The following is a 25,119-nucleotide window of genomic DNA, read 5'->3' on the forward strand; positions in this document are numbered from 1 at the left end:
TATGAGAACCAAGTAAGAGAATATGGTTCAGTCCATAGCAACTCATGGTTGATGCTTTGTACATGAGTTCTCATCCCAAATTTTGTGGATGATCGTGGAGCAAACACTTTCTGTACTGAATTCTGCAAGGACCCAGAAGATTCTATGGCCTTGTTCTTTGACCTGGTCAACACAGCCCAATATCCCAGGGAAGGACGGGGAAAAGGAAGTAAAAAAATGTCTGACAATTCCACACTCACCAACAGGGGAGATCCAGGAGTCACCCAAAGCAACCCCAGCGAAGTTGCACCGGATGGTCCCTTGCTGAATGGCCTGAAGGAAGAAGGGCCAAGAAACATCTTTGCTAAGGACCTCCGTCCCCTCAACAGCAAGCCTTTATCCACTGCCTTTCCTCAGTTGCAGAAAACTTCTGAGTATCCAAAACTTTGGATATTCCCTGGGTATCCAAAGAGCTTGGACACACACTGGGGAACAAAAGTAACTCTTTCCTGCTGCCCTTCACAAAATGAGTAGGGATGTTTGAGCTTCTCTCTAATGTTTTCCCAAGGGTGTTGGCAGGTGTGTGAGGTCTGGTGAGCCCCTATCTTCTTTAAGAGGGACACTGGCACCGTCCCCACTAAAGTCTCACAAAGTGCTCAGGGGACTCCTTGGGTACAATCGTCCGTGTCCAAGTGGCAGTCACTGAAGGGCCTCCTCAGGAGATCCTTAAGGGTGGGATAGATGCTTTAGGACTAGGAGCTCATGCTCCTCTGATCCTTTTAACTTAAATTAATACATCTGTCCAGAAGCAGAAAATTGGAAACAATCTTAGATACTGATCAACCAGATGGGTTAGATGAATTATGGTTATTTCCATGGTACAAGGTGCAACTTAAAAAAATTTGTTAAATTTAAAGAGGCAAAAAATAGTGCATAGTATACACTATCATTTGTATAAAAAAGGGAAAAAAGAATATATACAAAGGGGTTAACATCCAAAATATATAAAGAACTCACACGCCTCAACACCCAAAAAGCAAATAACCCAATTAAAAAATGGGCAGAGGATACGAACAGACAATTCTCCAAAGAAGAAATTCAGATGGCCAACAAGCACATGAAAAGATGCTCCACATCACTAATTATCAGGCAAATGCAAATCAAAACCACAATAAGATATCACCTCACACCAATTAGGGTGGCCAACATCCAAAAGACAAGGAACAACAGATGCTAGCAAGGATGCGGAGAAAGGGGAACCCTCCTACACTGTTGGTGGGACTGTAAATTAGTTCAGCCATTGTGGAAAGCAATATGGAGGTTCCTCAAAAAACTAAAAATAGAAATACCATTTAACCCAGTAATTCCACTCCTAGGAATTTACCTGAAGAAAACAAGATCCCTGATTCAAAAAGACATATGCACCCTTATGTTTATCGCTGCACTATTTACAATAGCCAAGATATGGAAGCAACCTAAGTGTCCATCAATAGATGAATAGATAGAGATGTGGTACACATACAAAATGGAATATTATTCAGCCATAGAAGAAAACAAATCCAACCATTTACAACAACATGATCGGAGCTAGAGGGTATTATGTTCATTGAAATTAGCCAGGCAGAGAAAGACAAGTACCAAATGATTTCCCTTATTTGTGGAGTGTAACAATGAAGCAAAACTGAAGGAACAAAACAGCAGCAGACTCAGATTCCAAGAAGGGACAAGCGGTTACAAAAGGGGAGGGGTGGGGGATGGTGGGTGGGGAGGGAGGGAGAAGGGGATTGATGGGTATTCTGATTGGTACACATGGTGTGTGTGTGTGTGGGGTCACTGGGAAGACAGCGTAGCACAGAGAAGACAAGTAGTGACTCTGGCATCTTACTACACTGATGGACAGTGATTTCAATGGGGCATGGAAGGGACTTGATAATATGGATGAATGTAGTAACTACAATGTTTTTCATGTGGAACCTTCATAAGAGTGTATCTCAATGATACCTTAATAAAAAAAAAAGAATATATATGAATTAGCTTACATAGGCATGACAAACCTCCAGAAAGACACAGAAAAAAACTACTAACAGAGGTTGCCTTACAGGAGGAGACAAAGGCAAGAGAGAGAATTTTTTTACAGTATAACTTCTACATTTTCTGAACTTTGAATTATGTGCATGCATAAGATATTCAAAGATCTAAAATAAGAAAGCAATTAATATCCTGACTTTAAACACTGGTAATTAAAGGGAAAGAATTATCCATTTATCTGGCTTTTCCATAAGGAATTTATTTCAAAGTACCAAAATAGTCCCAGATGATGAGGGCAAGTTCACTTTATAGAATACCAGGCTCACAGATGTGAACGAAACGTCAGGAGGAGAAAAACCGTCATTTTGAAACTCCTAATAAAATTGCTGACTTAGGTAAGAATGACAAATTAATGCTAAAACCATTAGGTGAGAGATGAATGAAAATTGGGAAATCTATATAGTGTGAAATAACACTACTCAGGGGACTTTCTGCCCAGGGGGAGGGTGTAAGAGTTCAATGGAGAGATCAGATTAGATCTAGACATTATGTGCCTTCTGATAGGAAGCAAAATGAAGTTCAAAACATCACCTACATCAGAGGTTGGCAATTTTTTTTTTCTAAAAAGGGCCAGATATTAGATATTTTAGGCTGCGTAGACCAAACAGTCTCTGTTGCATATACTTAACTCTGCCATCATATTGCTGAGGCAGCCACAGGCAATATGTAAACAAATGAGAGTTCTAAGAAAACTTTTGGACACTGAAATTTGAGTTTCATATAATTTTCATGTTTCCTGAAATAGTCCTTTTCTTTTAACATCACCCCCAACCCCAACTTGAAAATGTAAAATCATTCTTAGTTTATGAGTGATATAAAGACAGGTGGTGGACTAGATCAGATCTATGGGCCATAGTTTCCTGAAACCTGACCTATTATAATATATTCTAGCCAAAACTTTTACCTTGAATGAATCAGGCCTCTAGTTATAACTTCGTTTTGTAGAACAGACAGTGAAAAGAGGAATAAACTAAATAACACCATGAAGATGTTACCAAACAAACCCAGAAAATGGGACATTCTGTAAGTTAAGTAGTCTGCTTTCTTTTTCAGATCAGGGTCATAAAAAGGGACTGTGCTAGATGAAAACAGCCGGATGTAATTCATGGATCTGGGTTGAGTACTGGCTTACACAAACCAGACAAAAAGTACATGTTGGAACCATTAAACAAGTCTGAATATTTGAGGTGAAAATTTACTGAAGTGGGAAGGTGAGGATTAGTGGTTGAAGAAAGCAGGCTGCAGACCTATGGATAATATGATATTGTATTGGTTAAAAATCTTTTTATTTATAAAAGCCCAGAAAAAGATGTAAAGGCTACACTAAGGTGTTAATAGTAGTTATCTCTATCTGGTTAGAAGGTGAACTTTTAACTTTTAATTTGTTTGTTATATTTTTGAATTTTCTGTCATGCACATACTGCTTCTTATAAAAGGTTCATTTTTTAAAAGAACCAATAAATCTTAAAAAAGCAAAAGTCATATAAACTCACTAAAAAATGTAAACACCATAGGCAGGACAAACTGTGACAAATTCTTACCTCTGCCCCACTTGTGCCTCACACTCACTAATTAACCACAGTTAACAGGTTATATATCCTTCTAACCCCTTTGCTGTCACAAGCATTAATACACACGTATATGTGTACAGATCTATCCATTCTTTATGATGATGGCTGCGAAGTATTCCATCATGCAAGGTATACCATTTTATTTAACTAATCCTGTACAGACAGCCATGAACTTATTTTCAGTTGATGGACATTATAAGCAATGGAATATCAAACATCCTCTGACACATGTATATTTGTTAAGTATTCCCAAGGGAAAGATTCCTGGGAGTGAAATTACTGGGTCAACAGGCACATACATTTAAAAAATTGATAAATACTGTAAACTGCCCCTTTAAAATGATTTGCCCAATTTCCATTCCCACCAAAAGTGCACAAGAACACTTATTTTCCTGGCTGGGTGTTACCAATCTTGTAAATATTTGCAAACTCATAGATTTGGCTTACTGATAAAAGTCGAGTGTTTTCACATAGTCCATAGCTGTTTGCATTTCTTTTATAAATTGCTGGCTATATCCTTTGCCAATTTTCAATGTAGGAGATTGTCCTTTTTTTTATGGATTTATTGATATGAATACTTTTTCTTATCATATATATTTATGTATGTGTGTGTATCTTTTAAAATCATTTATGGAACTCTAAGAAGTTTTAAATTTGTATGTGGTCTACATCTGTCAAACTTATCCTCTGGGTGTTTCATCTTATGAAGGAATAGCCTTTCCTACCCAAGATTTTAAAACTCTTTCCCTAAATTCTCAGGTTCTCTTATAGTTTAGATGTTTAATCTGTCTGGAACTGGTGTTTAATGCAAAGCAAGAATCCAACTTTACTATTTTCCAAAGTGATAACCATTTGTGTCCATACCATTTACTGAATATTCTATTTATTCCCCAATGACTTGAAATACTATCTTATCATTTATATATGACTACATATATGATACATTTATAAGTATCTATAAAATATTTCTAGACTCTATCCTGTTGCATTTAACCTATTTTTCTGTTTTAATGCCAGTACCACAGTATAATACTGGCTATAGCTTTTTAGTTTGTTGAATATCTGGCCAGGGAAACTTCACTGTTCTTTTTGAAACTCTTTATGATTATTATTACAGATTTACTCTTACTTTATATGCACAAGGTCCTATTCAAAGAATGTTCAATAACATCTGAATACAAAAAGTAACAAAACCAGTTTTATCTGAAGCCAATACACTGAAGTCATCTTCCCTGTTACCTTATGAAGTTCTGGACCAATGCCAGCAGCCATTTTTCCTCCATACGACTCTGAGAAAATGTAGAATGGAATCGTCTAGCAAGAAAAGGAATTTATGAAGAATTAAATTAGAATGTTTACTGCATGTAAGGCCATGCCAAAAAATCTGATTTTGTCGGTCTTTCCCCCCATATCTGATTATTCTATCTCAGTAGAATACTGGCTCCAGGGTCACTCTTTCAAGCTAAAAACCATGTTTAGTGATGATAGAAACAAAAGTCCACAGCCTGTTCTTGGGCACAAAAAGGTTTTCTCTGGAATCAGCTGGGCATTGAACTCTTGGAGAAGTTTACATTTATTCTGAAGCTTTAGTGCTGCAACTGCTCGCCCTGTGCATAGCTGCTCCTGAGTCACTGCTCACCTGGAATTCTTTGTGGCTATCGAAGAAGGTCTTCAGGAGAACCATCATGTCTGACACCACAGTAGCAAGGTCTTTGGCATATGCATCACTCCTGTTCACATAGCTGAACCCAGTACCCACAGGGTTATCCACAAATAGCAGACTGGCCGACTGGAGCTACATGCCACAGAAATCAAATGCTGCAATCAGTTGGTCAGGCACCAATTATCTTTTGATCATTTCATATAAGCTCAATAAAAACCACACCTGTGCGGTATCAGTGTAGTTATAATCCTATTGCTAAAAGCGTTTTAAAAAATAAGGGGCAGGGACATAGGCTACTATGAAAAGAAAGGAAAAGAAAAGGAACAGCAAGAAGGGAAGAGCGACATATACATAGGGGCAAAGCATCTAAGCTGTCACTTCCAACAGTTTGCAGATGTCCTAAATGTAATAATCAGTGCAGGTAGAACCACACAGTGTCAGTCTGAGCAAGAGCCTGAAGCACTAAGAGTACATCCAAGGTCTGACTACCACACAGTTTTCTTCAAAATGAATCCAATTTCCACATTGGCTTGGCTTTCCTCTATACTACAAGGATATATAATCTATACCCCTTCCAAAGGGGCTTAGGGTTATAGAATTTTACATCTAGAAGGATCCTTAGTGATGACACAGTCCTGCCATGTCCTTTAATGATCAGGAAATTAAAGCCCAGAAAAGGCCCTGTACTTGTCCAAGGTCACAAAGTCGGACAGGTAATGGCAGCATCTGGAATAAGGCCTGGGTCTCCTCACTTTTCATTCAGGCTCTTTCCCAATTGTATTACCCTCTCAGTTCTGAGAGGTCTGGAGACAAGCCAGTCAGGCACTCTGCTCCTGCAAGCAGAAGTGAAATTTCAGTTGGAAGTGCATACAGGAATGTTCTAGGCCAAGGGAACAGCATGTGCAAAGACCCCGAGGCAAGAGTAAGTAAGATGCACTTAAATTAGACTAGTACGGAGATAGATAAAAATCAAAGGACTCAGAGGGGACCTTAAGGAAAAGGTGATCCTGCATTGAGTCCTCAAGAAGTTCTAAATATATATATGAGTATGGTGAGGGAGGTGTGAATGTGTGGATGAAGGAATGAAGTCCAACCAGGAAAACTGCCCATGCAGAGGCCTGAAGGTAGAGTGCACATGGACAGATGTTGGAAGATGTGGCTGGAGGTAGGCAGGGGCCAGCTTAAGCCCAGGAATCTGATCTGATCCTTCAGGTAACTGAAAGATGTTTAACTAAGGACTGATTTGCACTGTAGAGTTTCCACTCCCTTGGCGTGTGGAAAGTGGACAGGGTAGGGGGACACTTTGAAAGCAGCCTCTAGAGGGGATGGAAAAGGGATGATGAAGAACACTAACAATATGTGGGTCACAGAGCAACCACAAGACCTAGCAATTTCACTCTTAGGTATGTATCCCCCAAAAACTGATAACAGAGGTACAATATTTGTACACCAGTGTTCCCTACACTATTCACAAGAGCCAAAGGGTGCCAGTGTCCATAACAGGTGAGTGGATAAATAAAATGTGATATATCCACACAACAGACTACTCGGCCTTAAAAAGGAAAGAAGAACTGATGTATGCTACATGGACAAGCCTTGTAAACACTATGCTAAGTGAAAGAAGCCACACACCAAAGGCCACATATTGTACGATTCCATTTTCATAAAATGTCTACAATAGGCAAATCTATAGAAACAGAAAAGTAGATCAGTGGTTGCCTAAGGAGAAACTGGAGGTAAAAGCTAAGGGGTGTGAGGTTCTGTGGGCTGAGAGGGTACGAAAATGTTCTGAAATCACTGGTGATAGCTGTAAAATTCTGAATATACTAAAAGCCTTGAATCGTATACACTTTAAATGGGTGAGTTGTACAGTATGTGAATTATATATCAATAAAGCTATGTTTTAGGGAATCATTTTCAAGCAAAACTGATTGGACAACAGGGATGAGGGGCAGGGGAAGACGAGGATGGCTCTAATTTCTGGCTTAGGCACCTGAGTGGAAATTGGCTGGTTTTGTGGGTGGATAAAGGGTCTGGTGTAGGACAGAATAATGAGCACCACCTGGGGTTCTACTGAATTGGGATGTACGAGGGACAACCATATGGAGATATCCAAGAGACAAGTGGCAAAATAGTTTTGGGGCAAAAGAGCAAGTTCTGAGCTAGAGATACTGACTTGGGAGTCACCTTCCTTGCACTGTTTATGCAGTTTTCAAGGATGGAGTTGCCCAAAGAAGACATAGGAGGGAAAGTTGCCGAGGACACAGTACTGGGAAATAGCAACATCTAAGACATGTCAGTGACCAACAGTGCTGCACAGAAGTCAATGAAAATGAATCCCAAGAAGCACCCAGTGGACTTGGACTTGAAAGCTAGCTCACCTCAGGGACAACAGCTCGAGTAGAGTTATGGGGACAGATTGCAGTGACTTAGGGCAGTGCTTCCCAACCTCATCGTGGCCACAGAGGAAATAATCCTAGAGTTAATGCGCTGGGTTCACTAGCACCTACTTCCTCCTGTGCCCAGATCCCTGGTGGGAAAGCTCTGGGCTAAGGGGTATGCAGGAGGTAAAGAACAGGCAAGAGCAAACACAAAGAATTCTGGTAAGAAAGGGTGGGAGCTGGAGGGGTTTGTGAGGTCAGGCAAGAATTTGTTTTTAGGTTGGGAAAGACCTGTGTACATTGGCACCTCCAGGAAAAGAAAGCTAAGGGGCATAAAGATACAGAAAGGTGCTGACTCCCGAAGTGGAGCTGGGGAGGAAGTGACTCACAGAGCACACCCTTGCTTGTTGTTCTAAGATGGGCAGGATAGTAAGAAAGGGCAGAGGGGCAAATACATTTATTAGTGAGGACAGCTGGTCATGTGTGATGGCTTCTGTTTGCTGGTGGGGCAGGGAGACAGGTTAGCTCCCGGGGAGGGAGGGAGGCCACAGTAGGAGCCCCGAGGATAGTGGAGAACATATGCAGCAGGGGGCTGTTGGGAGAGGAGCGGAGCAGGAGCTCAGAGCAGAGGGTGGCTGTGCGCCCAGAGCAAAGCCACAACTGGGAAACAGCATCACCCGGCTGACAGTGTGGCTCTGCCCACCAGTATTGGGCAGCCTGTGGATAGGGGCCGAGCTGGTGCAGACTGGGATTGACCCAAGGCTGGGCCTGGCGAGGCTGTGACGGGAGGAGGACGGGGAGCCAGCACTGGGAGGCTGACTGGAGAGAGGGTCAGGGTAGGAAGTGATGCTAAGAATAGGGGAAATAGGCAGAGAGCTAGACATCAAAAGGGTAGAGGACAAGGGGTTTGAGGTGAGGAAGTCAAGAAGCAACACAGGAGAGTAGTAGAGAGGAAAGGGTTGGAGACGTGACCAGAGAGTAGGACCCTGGTGTCAGACTGCAGAGATGACCTGTATGTAGGAAATGACAGGTCCAGGGTATCTGCCAGAATAGGTTTCTGCACACAAGTGAAGGGAAGGTCATGTAGTTGGAAAGGCAAGAGAGACCAGTGTGGGACAAGCTGTCCTGAGAAATTAAGAAGCTGGCTCGAGAAGAAGCCTGTGGTAATACCCACAGTCCCAGGACACACTGAGAACAGGAAGGGGTTGTGGGGCAGGATTGCTAAACTTGTGACTCCACCCAGAATGGGGCAGGGCCCTGTAAGGCTCAGCCTCCGAGAGCCCATGTGACAGTTTCAGTTAGGGGCCATCCTCACTGTACCCAGGTAGCTCTTCGTGGTTTGAGAGCACTGTCAAGGGGCCCAATTTCCTCAAAGTTTCCAAATCCAGTGCTGGAGCCACCTGGACCACCCTGTGGAAGAGAAAAGAAACAGAAATAAACCCAGAGAACACATTAGTCCAATCACAGTCACTACAATGACAAGCACAGTTACTACGATTTAGGATTTTGTGATGGCTGGTCAACCCTATACAAAAGGCACGGTTGCTCTAAGTTAGGCAGGGACATGGGACACGCATCATAATGAACTTTTCCTGCCTCTGATGAAAATGCTGAGATATGAACAGTATAGTAAGAACAGGAGGGATTCCATCTTAAGGCAAAGATTCCATTTTAAAAACCAGGGAGTTAGGAGGTAAGATTCCTAATATATTCTTTGGTAATCAGACAATAACCCACCCTACCTTAAGGCAAGGCAAGCAGTCCTAACTGATATGTTCCCAGGGAACATGCTCTAGGGAAACCACTATCTTAGAGAAGAACAGGATCTATTAATTTCTTGTGTTAAGTTTATCTTACACAACATCTAGAGGACTGACCGTGGATGGTAACATAATGTCTCTCACCAGAGAGAGACATCATGAGACCACATACGAAGCCTACACATCCCTCCCTCCTGCACCGCCACCCGTTGCCCCATTCTTGAAAGCCTTAAAAGACAGAATCCTAGGCCCTTAAGTGGGCCTCTCTCTGAGGCTGCCCTCACTCCCCTGTCCTCCAGTGTATACTTTTTAAATAAAGCTTTCTCACTGCTCAACTTACTGCGTTTTGTCTCTGTGCTTTTCCAGTGGTGTCTTTGTCACTATGTTATTTCATTCTATTCTCTAGACTTAAGCACAAGTCTTCACTCTCTCTGTCCTACTTCAGACAAGTAGGGAGGTGCTGCTGAGAGCTCTGATTTGGGCTTGCACGTTCCCGTCACCTGGGTGACCCAGACAGGACTGCAGCTGTGTGATCAAGCTCTTTAGTAGCCTGCCCAAAAATCTTTCTTTGCCTTTGGGAAGTTCTCAGAACATAATCTCCATCCAGTGCTCTGCAGCTCCCCCATATCCTGGGGTGGAAGGGGCTTCATTCCCACACCATGCAGATACAAGCAGATCCTGGATGCCAGGTGACCCTGGCTTTAGGAGTTGGCAAGGGATCTGCCCTATGCCAAGCAGAAGTTAAACGAGCTTCCCTTTTCTTTCTCTGCTCTTCCTTGCTCTCTCTCTATTCCCTGCTACTCTCAATTTAATAAACTCCTTCCTTACCTATGCTTGTTTGACCTGCTCAAGAATTCTTTCTCCATCAGAGTCAAGAACCCTCCCCCATCCAGGCTGAGGTTTCCACCTGGTGTTCCACCTAGTGCACAGGGAGAGACCCCCCCCCTCAAGACACAACTACCTGGCAACAGATCCAGTGAACCTGGGGTGTCTGTACTGAACCCTCCTAGTAACTGAAGTCTTTCTAAAAGGAAAAGGCCCCAGAGGGAACTTTCCTACCTACTATTCTCCAAGCTTGAACCCTAGCCTGCCATGGAGCTCACTGGCCTTCAAAATACTTTGTCTAACCCCTTTCCTTTCAGAGAGCACTGTCAAGGGGATGTGGTAATCAGGGGCTCTGCCAGGACTGGATCTGGAGCCTAGTGACTCTCCTCCCTACCACCCTCTCCTCAGCGTCTCTGAAGATTAGCAAGGGGCCCAGACTGAGGAGTAGTTGGATCAAGTCGATCCCCAGGATACAATGTGGCTGACATAAAAGTCCCAGGGCAGGGAGCACACAATACTCCGGGCCTCTAGGGCCAAAGGTAAAGCAGGATTCTGAGTGGAAGCGTGGTGCTGGGATCCCCAGCTGTGAGAGGCAGAGTTTCTATGGGTTCTAAAGGGCTAAGAGAGGGAGGAGGCCCTTCAGGAGACAGGGGTAAGATGGTACTTTACCAGACAAAACCTTGGGGCCACCAGAGCCAAGGAGGCTTTGCTAAAAGCATTACCAACTGAGATGAAGGGACAAGTCAAGGGCCTTAAAAAAAAAAAAGGCTACTGCCTCACTGCACATGAGCAAGATGGATAGGAAAAGGAGATGTGCAAAGATAGAAGAGAATAACTCAAGCGAAACAGAAGTCAGGGCAATTTGGATTGGGAAACCTAAAGAAGAAAAAGATATATAAAATCAGCACTTGGGTAACTAGGACCCCAAAAGGGAAGGTCTTTATGAAACTAATGTTTTGAACCCACACCAACCTACCTATTACAAAATCAGGAGGCTACAAATCCCTGTAATTACATGCACTCTGTATCTTAAGATTTCCTAAAGCACTATTAAAAAACTCACAAACCGGAGGGAGCTGATCTTCACAGTGGTATCGATAACAGCAAAAAGACTCAGCCCCAATGTCCCTCAGTAGAGGAACAGGTCAGTAAATCATGACGTCTACAGGATGTAATGTGAAACTGCCATGTAGAATCACAAACTATGAAAAATTATATTGAAAAATTGAAAAATGCTTATAATGCAATAAGTAAAAAATAAAAAACCTAGAAAGTATGTACCCTCGAGTGAGTGCTGGGCCCCTTTTCCCAGTGGGCTTATTAGGATGGGCCAGGAGGGAAGCCAGGAATCCTAGGGGGCTTGGTCTTTGAGGAAAAAGCTCAATTTCCTGTTCTGCTTCTGATAAGCCATGGTTGGCAGCAGGAGGTGATCCACCCCCAGCCCAATGGCAACAAGAAGCTGGCTGAAGGATGCTTTTGGTCTCTTCGTACAGAAGCATCCTGCAGCGGCATCTTTTTTGTCTAGAACTTTGGGATGAGATACTATCATGGCCCAGCGCTACCCAGGGACTGAAACATGGTTGAAGGTCAAATGCTTAGATGGCTTCAAAGTGTACCAAAAATAGCTCACTATTCCACTCAGTGTTACTTCACTCAGATGACATGACCTCAATTCTCAAGACCTGCCCAGAGAAGTTTGTGCATGGGTCCTCGGCAGACTGCTAAAACAGGTCTCCTTTTAATCTAAATTGATTATTTCGTCCTTAATATTATATTTTTTTCTTTTCTCTGAGGGCTCTGAGGAAATGAAAAGCAGGTTAGTTAGCCAGCCAGCTGATAACCTTCAAGAGCATCTCAGCTCAGAGTGTTAACTTAACCAAAGGGCACAAACTATGGGGGCCAGGAAGTGCCTGGGCACCGCATGGAGCAGAGGAATCTGAGGGCTCCGCCTCCTCCAGGAGCTCCTGCCCTGTCTGAAAGGGAGCCAAGCCACTCAGCTTTGGCATAGTAAATTCATGCCCCAGATTGCTAAGTCTCCTGATTTTTAGAAAAAGGAAATCTCTTGATTTTTAAATGTTGGAAATTAATTCAAATAGGACAACCACTCCACTCAGCAATAGACCAAAAGAAAGGTTTGCAACTTCTGACATTCAGTGGTTTTCAAATTGCGCTCCTGAGAGCCCAGAAAGTGCCACACGGGGGGCATGTGACAAAGGGGAGGATGAAAGGATGGGACGGGGCACCCCACCCCCACCCTAGGGCTTCTGCTTTCTTTTGCTTTGGCCCGTGTGTTAGCTTTCACTTGGGGGTGGAAAAAGTTCTGTTGATTAATAAGAAGTTGGAAAACCATTGAAATCCCCAAGATTAGAAAGCCCAGAAAAGGGAAGTGTCTTCCCATAGCTTTAAGTGGCAGGAAGGCATCAGGAACCGCGGTCTCCTGACTGGAGGACCTGGCCTTGTCCACAGCACTGCTCTCCCCAGTCCTTGACAACCTGGTTTATCTTCATCTCCAGCCACCCCAGAGGTGGACAGAAATTCCCTGGGCTACATGTATGGGTTCCTCTGAAACATTTTCACACCTGCACCCTTGGTTAAGCTTCACCTCCAGCCCTCAAGGGAGACACTTGGGATAATCCTAAAAAAGAAAGGCCCATCCCTGCAAACTGCTTAGTTTTGCTTTCTCTCACCAGGAAGTCTGCACGGGCTGACCCAGGAGGCGAAGCCTGGGGCAATAGGAGGCTGCTTGTGATACAGACATTTTTAGAGGAAGTGACATTTGTGTCCCATGGAGGTGAACACCAGGGCACCTTATTTCCTGCTGAGCAACCTGGGGGCCCATCTAGGCCCATACCTACAGTTTCTAGAGACTGAAGCAAGACCGTTCTTCAACTCCTCCCTAGAGACTGATCTTGGTGAGTGTGGGCCACCTTTGACAGGTATCTCAGATATGCAAGGAAGGATCCTCTGCTTGACCCCAAATATCCTTCAACCAGTTTCCTGCCTTCCATCCTACAATCAAAGCCCAAATTTAGAGTGCAAAGACACCTATAGAGGAGAAGGCTCAATATTTAACATGAATATACAAAAGGCTGAGTCATTTGAAAAGACTGGCTTTTTCTGGGAGCAAGAAGTTAAAGTCTAGGAAAGGACTGGGAAAAGAGGGAGAGAGAGGGAGGGCTGGTCAGGGTACCTCTCTTTGCTTTGGAACCTTCAAAAGACTTTCTGTTAGCATATGGTCAACGGTATCTTCAGGAGCTTCCAATAAAGGGTCCTGTTGCTGTCTGGGCTCAATATAAAAGGACCCTGCCAAAAGGCTAGAATCCCTCCCTCTCTGATTTGGCCTCCCTGGCACATCACTGCCTTGAAGGACAATGCACCCAAGCATAGGATCCCCCAGCTGGCTACTGCACCAGATCAGTCCTTTACTGCTGAGCTGTGAGCACTTGAGAATAAGCAAAGTGGTAGGTAAGTGGGCCAGGCAGTGAAGCCGATTTTACCTGAAGCCACATGACCAGGGGCAGCTCTGAGTAGTTCTTGCAGGGGCTGGTGGCATAATAGAGCCACCAGAACATGTGGGCATCCTTCCGGACGGTCACATAATCCCACACTTCCTTTCCGTCCTCTGTGGGCCAGTCGATGACAGCGCCTGAAACAAGAACAATTCGATATTCCTGAAGAATGTCTAATGTCCAGGTAAATCCCAAGCCCAGTAGATACGGCTATGCTAGGCTAGAAATGATCTGGTTTATATCTCAGGCAGATTACTCATTCTAACATATTGTGGATAAGGAAAACTACCTCAGTTACGAAAAACAAACCAAACTTAGATAGTGGAATAGGAGGTGGGGGGCTTTCACTTTTTCCTCTACACCCTCTGTAATATTTGGATTTTTAACCATAAGTGTGAAACACTATTACAGTTGTTTTAAAAAAGAGAGATTTACATATTTGGGAGAAAAAAAAATCTCAAAAGGCAACATGCTGGTTTTTGTATCTCATTTAATAGATGATTAAAGGGCATCACAAATGACTGGAGCCAAGATCTGACTCTATTATGCCAGGGCAACTGTTAGGTTTTTTTGAAGGAAAAAATAGAAATGTAGGTCCTCTCTTAATGTTATAAACCAAAATAATCCCCAAGCAGATTAAGTATTTCAATTTTAGAATTAAAATATTAAAAGTAACATTAAAACATAGTTGAATACTTTCCTGACCTCTGGATGAGGAAATGATGTAAGCATACCCCAGAGACTACAAAGGAAAATACCAACACAGCTGAGGACAGAAACTGACTATATTTCTGTACAAAAAAATTTCTGTACATTAAAAATAAGGCAGACCACAAAGAAAGATCTGCAACAAATATGACAAAAGTTAATTTTCCTTATTTATGTAAACCATTTAAGAAAGGGAAGTTTCTAATAGTTAGATAGATGGGTAAAGGCCATGAGGAAATAATTTCTGATAAATATGTGAAAGAACGGTTAACATCACTAATACTCAAAGATATGAAAATTAAAGCAATGAGGTCACTATACAATCTTTGCTCATTTTCGTGTGACAGACAAAAAATGATGGCAGGTGCTTGATGTCCACAAGAAGACAGGAAATGCCCCTCAGCACTGTTGGCTAGCATGAACAGTGGCGTGACTTTCAGGGAAGGCAGTCTGACAAAAAATTTATCGAAAGCCATGTATACATTCCATCCTGTTAGATATGTCTTAACATCTCCTGGTCTGAATCAACAACTGAGAATTCGAACTGAACACAAACTTGCCTTGTGACCTTAGGCAAGCTGCTGAACAGTTCTGTTTTCCCTATTGTAAAATGGGGATCTAGCCCTCCAGCTTTAATCCTGCAACTCCAATTTTCGTTAATTAACTTTTCTAGCACTGCAAAACATGTATCAAGGAGAGTAGGTTAAATACATTTTCTAAGTCACTTTTGCTAAAGTAACTACTTTCAAGGCACCATCTTTTTTTCTCAAATACCACTCTGTGGGTAAAAAAAAGGTTGATGTTAAAATGTGATGAGAGAGGTGACCCTTGGTGACTGGAGTTCTCTGCCTTCCCTTCCTCCTTTCTTAATTTCAAGCCCCAGTGGCAAGTCAATGAACAAAAATTGGTCTTGAGAATATAAGGAAGTAGATGAACAATGCAGATTTGTACCTGGTAAGGATGGAGATGAGGAGAACCTTCAGCAAGTGGCCTGAAGAACCAAACAGGACCACTAGAGTATTATAGATGTGGCTATAAGGTCTATACACAAGTAACACAGGTGTACCGTCTCCTTGAAAATGACAGATAAGGCTCAGGTCCCTTTTGACCTAACCCATGGCACTTCTCCCTCCCCAGGCACTGACCACTGTTAAAAACTTTGGAGGCAACATATTTGACAACATTTCCCAGCCACAAGCTGAAGATCCATATTTTACAAAAGGGAAAACAAGAACTCTTAAGCAACTCGCAAGTTTGAGGCCCGTTCAAATTCTCAGTTTGAATTTAGACCAGGGGATGTTATGTTGAAAGAAAAGAATACAAGTCATCCTTATTAAAAGTGAATTTGCTTTTGCCAAGAAGATTTGTGGTGGGAGAGATGTTATCTTGTCTGTTGTGATCAAGCAGAGGGAGAAAGGCCTTATCTCAATGAAACATGCACTTTGTGGCAGTATTTTCCAGGGTCTTTTGGACTGCAAGTTTCAGCTCAAAGTAAAAACAACATCAGGAAAAGGCAGGTGGTCTTAGAATATTAGAAACCTCAACTGATCAGTTGTTCCTCCAAATCATATATTTTGCACAACTGCTGCTACGTAGGCATAGGGAGGAAAAAGGCACCAGACCATGCGGAACCAAAAATGGGTGGAAAAAGCACTTTCAATTTAAAAAAAGAAAAAGAAAAAAAAGATTCACAAGCAATATAATTACTCAAGGTAAAAACCGGGGAAAAGAAATTTGCTTTAAAGAGCACAAACTCACTAAGAGGCTCTCATCCTTGGAGCAGGCAACGGCCGCCGAGGCACCTTTTGCCCGAACCTACCCGTGCTGAGGCCCAGAAGCTGCACCACCACCAGGAAAGAGCTCGAAAGCACCAGCTCCATGACGAACACTGCGCGGCAGCATTTGCGGCAGGCTGGACAGGCGCCCCACCACGTGATGGCGGCGGGCGGGGCCCGGGTGGGGCCCGGGCGGGGGACGGCATGGGGCGGGGCCCTGTCCGTCTGGTAAGTCTGGGGGCGGGGTCTTTGAGGGCGAGTCGCTAGCATCACCCGCGTGCGCTCCGTGGGCGGGCCCATGGAACAGTGCTCAAGTGTTCTGTCCGCCCGACGATGGCGTTCTTGGCGGTTTTGGGGTCAGAGCAGAGAGTAAGAGACGTTTAATGCATTTTCTGACTTAGGTTGTGCGACAGGACTGAGACGCTACGGAGAAATAACCAGGAGGACGAGCCTGCTTGCCCCATCCAGCTTTTTACTTTCCAACAAATGGCCTGGCATTTCAAAAACTGCTGCATCTGCCTCATAACAGATTAAGCCCAAATCAGCTGGTTCTTGGAAACTGTTGAATTCTGGATTTTCACAGATCTTTTAAAAGTTATTTTTCATATAAAATTACATACATAAAGTTTGTTTTTGGCAGGGAGAATTCCCAAGGAATCAGTACCAGGGGTCTCAGTATCAGTGGCACATCCCTGAGCCTGACATAGGCAGTGAGTACTTACGTCTCCCCATCTTTATTCATCTCCTTAATAAATTTGTGTATTATTCCTTAAGGCAGAGTGTTTAAGACCACAGACCTTGAAGATTGGCAGGTTGGGATCTGAAACCCAATTCCAAGGCTTTGACTTCTATATTTTTATCACCACCATGGGTTTGGAAATCTTAGACATGACCCTCCATACCACACCCCCGATTCTGGGCTGCAGGAGGACTACCAAGCGCAGCATGGACCTGCAATGGCCCAGTCAAGGAGGTAGAAAAGTAAGGTGCATTTGGGCCCTTTGTAGAGAGCTCTGAACTCTCTAAAAAATGGTAACAAGGCAGTTAAGTATATATTAAAATTATGTACATTATGGACGTTTTGGAAATTTGAAAAAATTTTACATCCTATATAACCATTGTTGGCATTTGGGATATTTTTTTCCTCCAGTCTTCTACTTAAGTTTTTTACATACAATTGTAAAAATGCTATTTTTTTCTTTCGATAATTTTCATCAGCATTGTTCTGTGTTGTTAACATCTTCACAACAGTCATTTTAAAGAGGAAGGGGAAGAGAAGAAAACGATGGTAGAGATGTTTTTGTGTGTGTGTATTTGTGTTTAAAGGTCATTTTTAAATGAGGGTGTGCTGAATAACTCTCTGAGTTAGGGAACTGGATTATGCGGGGGCTGTATGAGGGTCGGGTCACTTTTGAATACTCTGCTTCAAACGTACACGACAAAAAATGCATAGTGTGTAGTACCTGAGAGTATCATATGAGAACCATGTGCCTGGCTTATTAGAAAATGCTCTACCTTAGTATCAGAAGGTCAGTCACTTTGCCTTCTTCCAAGTTTGGGATAAATTATTTTTCTAGTATGTGCAGAGCCTGGGACACCCACCATATTCTGGGTGTTGTTGGGGAATAAAGTATAAAAGGACTTGGGTTAGTCTGGATCACAACGCAGAATCCTGAGCACAACAGCGAGTAGCATGCTACCAATATAGGATTCACACAGGTGATGTGCCTCTGGGCAGGAGGGTTGGACAGGCAGCCACTAGACCAGATCTGTGCTACATTAGGTTTTATGTTGATGCAATGAAAATGTCCCTCCTCTTCCTCAGAGCTAACCCACTGAAGGAACTAATCACCTGAAGGAATGTGGCTAATTTCCACAGCAACTACCTACCAAAACTCACATAGGCAGTAACGAACTAGAATCGTCAAGGAGAAAGAAGATGTGAATGTACTTGACAAAGTTGAGTGAGGACTGGAAAATATGGGAGAAGAAATGGACTGGAAATCATTCTTAGAAGCAAGTGAAATCCAGACAGGCCAGAGGGATTTTTTGTGCTTCCAATTTTCAGTTTCAGTTTCTAAATTTAAATTCTTTGCAGGTGCAACAAAAGGAATAATAATTCAACTCTCTCATGTTACGTAGAATGCACTGGAATACAGTTTATTTCTTGAATTTCCAAACTCAAATAAAAATACGTCAGGAACCAGCGACTAAGAGTTTGAGTCCATTTGTACACGTTAGCTGGTCTGGGACCTTCTACGTGAAGTTGCCACCAGAGCAGCAGTGATAAGAAGCTCCCCCAGCTCCTGCCTTCAGGTGTCAACAGAGCCTGAGTAGGGAACCTGGACTATGGCCCTGGTGGTAATGAGCACCCCCTCCCCTCCTGCACCAGAACAGTGTCAGAGAAAGGCAGCTAAAACAGAATAAATAAAATCCAGAGTCTCAGAACTTAATTTGAAAATGTTCAGATTTAAATTGAAAATTACTCATTATACCAAGCACCACGACGTCTCAAACTGAAAAAACAAACAAATAAAACAGTCAAGAGATGCCAACCCTGAGGTAACAGTACATGTTAATAATAATGTATTGTTAAAAAGAAAACTGCAGGCTGAAAACGGAGTCATTTATGTTAAGGCCCTACATCAGTAAACCAAAATTTAATGCCTAACCTAATTACGGTTTCAGCCCCCTCAGGAATATAACCTTTGACCAGCCAAACTGGAGTTCCCTGGAGGTAATTCCTGAGAGACACCTTCACCCATAGGAGGGCGACCTTGTCTAAACAATGCATTCCTGGTTAATAAATTTCTTATTTTTTAAAATAGCCCTCTCTCTACTTTTAAAAACCCTTCTTTATCTGCAGCTCAGTGGAGCTCCCATCTACTTGCTGGATGGGATGTTGTGCAAAGCAAGAATCATTTAATAAAGCCAATTAGATCTTCAAATTTAATATATTGAATTTTGTTTTTTAATGTTATCAGTATTCATTCATCAATTGTAACAATATGAAACACACTAATGCAAGTTGTTAATATGGGAAACTGAGTGTGTGGGTTAGGGTGGGGGGAGACCGAGGATATACAGGAAGCTGTGCATATTTTAGTCTCAATTTTTATAAACCTAAAACTGCTCCAAAAATAAACTTTTTATTAAGTTAAAGAAACCCTGCTCTGCAAAAAGATATGTCAAGTTCAGTGTCTTCACTGGAGAATTCTAACAAACATTGAAAGAATTAACAGCAATTCTAAACAATCTCTTCCAGAAAATAGAAGGTGGCACACATCCTAACTCATATTATGAAGCTATTATTACCCTGGCATATATGAAGTCATTATTATTAAAACCAGATAAAGACATCACAAGAGAATAAAACTATAGACCAAAAGCCTTCATGAATTGAGCCATGAAAATCTGTAACAAAATATTAACAAATAGAACTTAACCATAGTTAAAAAACAAAATTCAACTGAGTAAACTTGAAGATCTAATTGGCTATATTCAATGATTTATGAAATCGGCAGCATCCCACACAGCAAGTAGAAAGGAGTTTTGAGGAGCAGTTACAAAGGGGAAGACTCTTATAGGCAGAAATGGGGCAGGACATAAAAGTTATTAGAAAAAGAAAAAAAGGATTATTTCAGACAGGGTCACCTTCCTTTGGAGGACAGGGTGGGTGTCTGTCATCCAGATTAGTTCACCAGTGCAAATCAGGAAATTTCAGATTAATTGGTTAAAAAAATCACATTCCTTCAGTTAAGTCTTGGTTTGCTGGCCCTAGGGAAAATAATGCCATTTTGGGACTCTCTTCCTCCCCTCCTCCATCCTCCCCTCCTCCATCCTCCCCTCCTCCCCTCCTCCATCCTCCCCTCCTCCATCCTCCCCTCCTCCCCTCCTCCCCTCCTCCATCCTCCCCTCGCCTCCTCCCCTCTTTCATTCCTTTTTTCCTTCTCTCTCTCTTTTTCTCTTTCTTCTTAAACAGCATTATATGAAAATAATTATTTACCATGACAAAATAGGATTTATTGTAACAATGTAAGACTGGTTCAATATGCAAAAATCTATCCATCATATTAACAGGATAAAAAATCATTTGATCATATAAATTGAATCAGAAAAAGCATTGACAAAATTAAACATCCATACATACATGATAAAACTTTCAAAAAATAGGTCTGGAAGGGAATTTCCTCAGTTTGATAAGGAACATTTATAAACCCTTCTGCTAACATAAACTTAATGGTGAAAGATGGAATGCTTTCCTCCTAAAATTGGGGACAAGCAAGTATATCCTCTCTTTTTCAATATAATGCTAGAACTTCTAGCCAGGCAAGAAGAGGAAAGAAAAGGCATACAGACTGGAAGTGAATAAATAAAACTATCCTTATTTACAGATGACATGATTGCCTACATAGAGAATCCCAAGGAATCAATGCACACCAAAAACCCTTCTAGAATTAATAATTTAGTTCAGTAAGGTTGCAGGATATGAGATAAACATATTAAAAATGAATTGTAGTTCCATATAATAGGGAACACATGCACACCAAAATATAATTTCATTTACAATTGCTTTAAAAAGTAGGTATAAATCTAATAACACATGTATAGGATTTATATGCTGAAAACCACACAATGCTGATGAAAGAAATCAAAGATCCATGTAAATGGACAGTTCATACCATGCTCAAAGATTGGAAGGCTCAACATAGTAAAGATAGCAATTAGTCCTCCCACAAAAAATTAAATATATAGATGGATATTCAGGAACTAGAGTAAAGGTAAAAGAACTAGAATAGCTAAAACAATTTTGATAAAGCACAAACAAAGTGGATAGAATTCATTGTGTGATTTTTAGACTTACTGTATAACTACAGTGATGAGGACTGTGTGGTCACAGAGAACAGAAATAAATCTGCACAAATATGCCTAACTGATTTTTACAAAGGTGCAAAAGCAATTCAATGGAGGAAACATAGACTTTTCAACAACGGTGCTGAAGTAACTGGATATCCAGCAGCAAAGAAAATAAACCTTGCAGTAAGTCTCACACCTTATCCAAAAATTAACTCAAAATGGACCATTGTCATAAATACAAAGCATAAAACATTGGGGGATGGCGAAGTAGAAAATTTGGAATACAGTGCTAGGCGAAGAGTTATTTGATTTGAGACTAAGAGCATGACCCATAAAATTAAAAAGAAGCAAGAAACCCAAGTACAACATGGATAAGAGACTGGAAGAGAAATTTCACTAAAGAAGATAACAGGCAAAGACACAGAAAGATACTCAACAGTATTAGACATTAAAGAAATGCAGATTAATACCACAGTGAAATATCACTACATACCCCTTCAGAATGACTAAAATAAAAAATATCAGCAATGCCAAGGATATGGAGAAATTGGATCACTTCATACATTGCTAGTGGGAATGCAAAAGGGTACAGCCATTCTGGAAAACAGTTTAGCAATTTCTTACAAAACTAAACATGTAGCTATCATATGACCCAGCAATTGCAATCCTGGGCATTTATCCCAGAGAAATGAGAACTTGCATTCACATAAAAACCTGTAAATAAATGTTTATGTCAGCTTTATTTGTCATAGCTCTAAACTGGCAACTGTCCTTATATCCTTCAACAGGTGAATGCTTAAAATGCCATGAAACGAATCATTGATATACACACCGACCTGGATGAATCTCCAGGTTGCTGAGGGAAGAAAGCCAATGCCAAGGGTTACATACTTTATGATTTCACCCATATAACATTCTTGAAATGACAAAATTAGAGAAATGGAAAACAGTGGAGGGGGGGTTCTATAACAGAGCAACAGAAAAGATAATGGTGATGATGGAATTATTCTGTATTTTGAGACTCATCAATGTCAATATCCTGGTTTCACAGGGGGAAATTGGGTAAAGAGTACCTGGGATCTCTCTGTATTATTTTCTACAACTGCATATGAATGTATAATTATCTCATATTAAAAGGTTTAATTTAAAAGAAGAAAGCAAAGAGAAGCATACAATATAAATTGATCTGCTTCTTGCTCTTTATATCATATCCTAGACACCATTCCATGATAATGTATTTGGAAGTACTTCATAGGGATTAATTGAATAAATGATACATTCATACGGTGGAATTCCATATAGTGTTCTATGGATGTACACTAATTTTATTCAGTTAAATCCATGTTGATGGACATTTACTTTGTTTCTTGTTGTTTGCTATCACAATGTTTCAATAAACATTGCACAGGATTATTTGCACATAGTCTTAGTCTATTTGTAGAGTAAGTGATTAGACTTGGAACTGCTGGGTCAAAGAATACATGGATTTATAATTTAGACAAATATTGCCAAATGACCCTATAGAGACCTCTTAGACCCTAAATGGGTCTTGACTCCCCTCCCCCAAGAAAAATCCTCTCCACCGATTTTTGCAATCATGAACATTACAAAATAAATAAGCACACAGAATTAGGAACCTACTACTCAGCCTTATTAATGTAATGTTAGCACTTTGATTCTTAAATTAGATCCAATTTAATCACATTAGATCTGACTCTTGGATTTATAGTTTAGATTCACTGTTTTTTCCTCACTTGAGGTAACCATAGTAGGGGAAATGGGAGTATTTTACTTATTTGCAGAAAGGAAACAAAAAATAGACAGGCAAGCACTGAGAAGCTATCCACTGCTTAGGTAACTTTCCATGTTTTGGAGAAGCGTTTTCAGACTGGGGATAGACAGACCCTGAGGAGTACTCAAATCGGCTTGAGCACTTCCTAAACACAGGCCTGTGTGGTTTTAAGAGAATTTAGTTCCAGATCTCCTTTTCTCACTTAGATTCCTTCCTAGACCTACCCGAGAATGTGCCTGTGTTTCTATTCTCCCAAAAGAAATGTATCTTTTTCTCCCTTCTGCCCCATCTACACAGCCTCACTAGCACCTGCTACTATACTTGCTTATTTGTTTCTACCAGACATTTTTTAATTTACGTTAACTTTAGGGGAAAATGTAGTGGATTCTGCTGTAAATAATGCACACAACAATGACTATTGATACACAAAAATCTAGTATCCTGAACTTGAAAAAACTGCTTCATTTTATTAACTCCTCTTAGATTTCTTATGCCCTTTCAGTTCCATCAGTTGCTTATTTATAAGATAATTGATTTCATCTACCAGATTAAATTGCTAGTACATCTGGATATAATAGTTCATAAATGTCTGTCTCTCTGGCCATCTGCCATGAATATACAATCCTTTTTATGGAATTGTCATTTTCACCCCAGTTTCATCTAACTTTAGCTCCATAAACCTGAGCAAGTGGTGTAATCACTTAAGTTTTAATAGAGCTTTCCCAGATATTGAGAAAGTGAATGACTCTAATGACTGGGTAATTATTGATCCTACCTGAATTGGTGGCTGATGGAGTACTGAAAATAATTTTTTTTAAAGAACGCTCTTTAGGTGATTTTAGCATGTTACTTGGAAGGAGTTTAAGGAATTGACTAACATTGCCAATAAAATAAGTCCTTCCATTCTTATGTACTTATATAAAGGAACATGTTTTCTCAGGACTTTATATCTATAAAAACACAAGTAGGTCCATAATTGATGTGGACCCCCGTATCATTTAGCAATGTTCACCAACGGACTTTGATTCACTACACATACACAAACACACACACACAAAGCTCCATGTATTTCATAAATAGATATGTTTCCATGTCTATTTTATTTTCCCTATTTGCTAATTATGTAACAAAATGTGTGATGTTTTATGTTATTTTGATCAATTGTGTACCACTAATAATAGTAATGATAACTCAATCAGAAGACCTAGAGCATTAGGGTCTCAGGAAAATAACAGAAAAAAAATTTTTTTTCAGTGTATCTATTGACTACAAAGTATTAGCTACTTACTAGTCCACTGACCTGGGGAAGTTACTCAACCTCTCTGAACTTTGGGCTTTTTAAAAATCATCAAAATGGGAATAATAGTTCATAATTCATATCTTTTTAAGGAAAACTAAAAAAAATTCTTATGAGGGAGAATGAAATGGAATTTTAATGATGTAAAATTTCTGACTTATTTACCTAGAGGCTTATTTTTAAATTTTATTTTATGGCTAGTGGTGGTATTAAACTACTAAGATATTCCACTGGATACATTTAAAAAAGTGATTATAAAATATCGATATTTACAATACACTAGGAATTACATCTTTTCCGACTTTTTTAAAGATAATTTTTTTGTCAAAGCATAGTTGACATTAAATATTATATTGGTTTCAGGTATACAACAGTGGTTCGACAATATATATTACAAAATGCTCATCATGATAAGTGTACTGTGTGTCACCATACAAAGGTATTATAATATTTTTTACTGTATCCCCTAAGTTGTACATTTCATCCCCATAACTTATTTTATAATTGGAAATTTGTATCTCTTTATCTCCTTCACCTATTTCGTCTGTCCCTCCACCCTCACTTCCAACCGCTTATGATGAAAAATTTTGTCAACTAAGTATATTGGGAGTTACTGATTTTTCACATTCTTTTATGTATGTGAGCACGTATCTTAGAAGACCACTGGTGAGAATTGCTTGTTTATCCATACAGTTACCGATCCTACGCAGCGCTCAGGAGGAAAGGGATGAAGCCCTTGCATCTGTACTATACTTTCCCTAGCCCTGTCAACAGAACCGAACCATCCCCGCTCCGCGTTCTTGCCCTTCACTAAGCCTGTAGTAGCCACTTGCTACCAATAGGTGGCACACGTTAAAGGTTCCAGGGGGCGGGCCGGCGGAGCGCGCGTCTCTGAAGCTCTGTGGTGCCTCGCG

At 41.0% G+C, this 25,119-nt stretch overlaps 1 protein-coding gene across 1 annotated transcript in view; it reads right to left on the reverse strand.

Annotated features, from left to right (window-relative positions):
* The window catches only part of SCPEP1 (serine carboxypeptidase 1), a 35,990-nt gene extending 19,531 nt beyond the window's left edge, over nt 1-16,459 (reverse strand). Inside the window, exons 1-6 of the mRNA XM_017674571.3 lie at nt 16,304-16,459; nt 13,765-13,913; nt 9,003-9,092; nt 5,278-5,433; nt 4,878-4,952; nt 240-312 (exon numbers count right to left, since the gene is read on the reverse strand). Of these exons, the coding sequence (XP_017530060.1) occupies nt 240-312; nt 4,878-4,952; nt 5,278-5,433; nt 9,003-9,092; nt 13,765-13,913; nt 16,304-16,364 (604 nt within the window). The 5' untranslated portion in view covers nt 16,365-16,459. The remainder of the gene's footprint in view (nt 1-239; nt 313-4,877; nt 4,953-5,277; nt 5,434-9,002; nt 9,093-13,764; nt 13,914-16,303) is intronic.
* Nucleotides 16,460-25,119: the final 8,660 nt, after the last annotated feature.

Source organism: Manis javanica, chromosome 4, assembly GCF_040802235.1.
Source record: "Manis javanica isolate MJ-LG chromosome 4, MJ_LKY, whole genome shotgun sequence".
Lineage (NCBI taxonomy): Eukaryota > Metazoa > Chordata > Mammalia > Pholidota > Manidae > Manis > Manis javanica.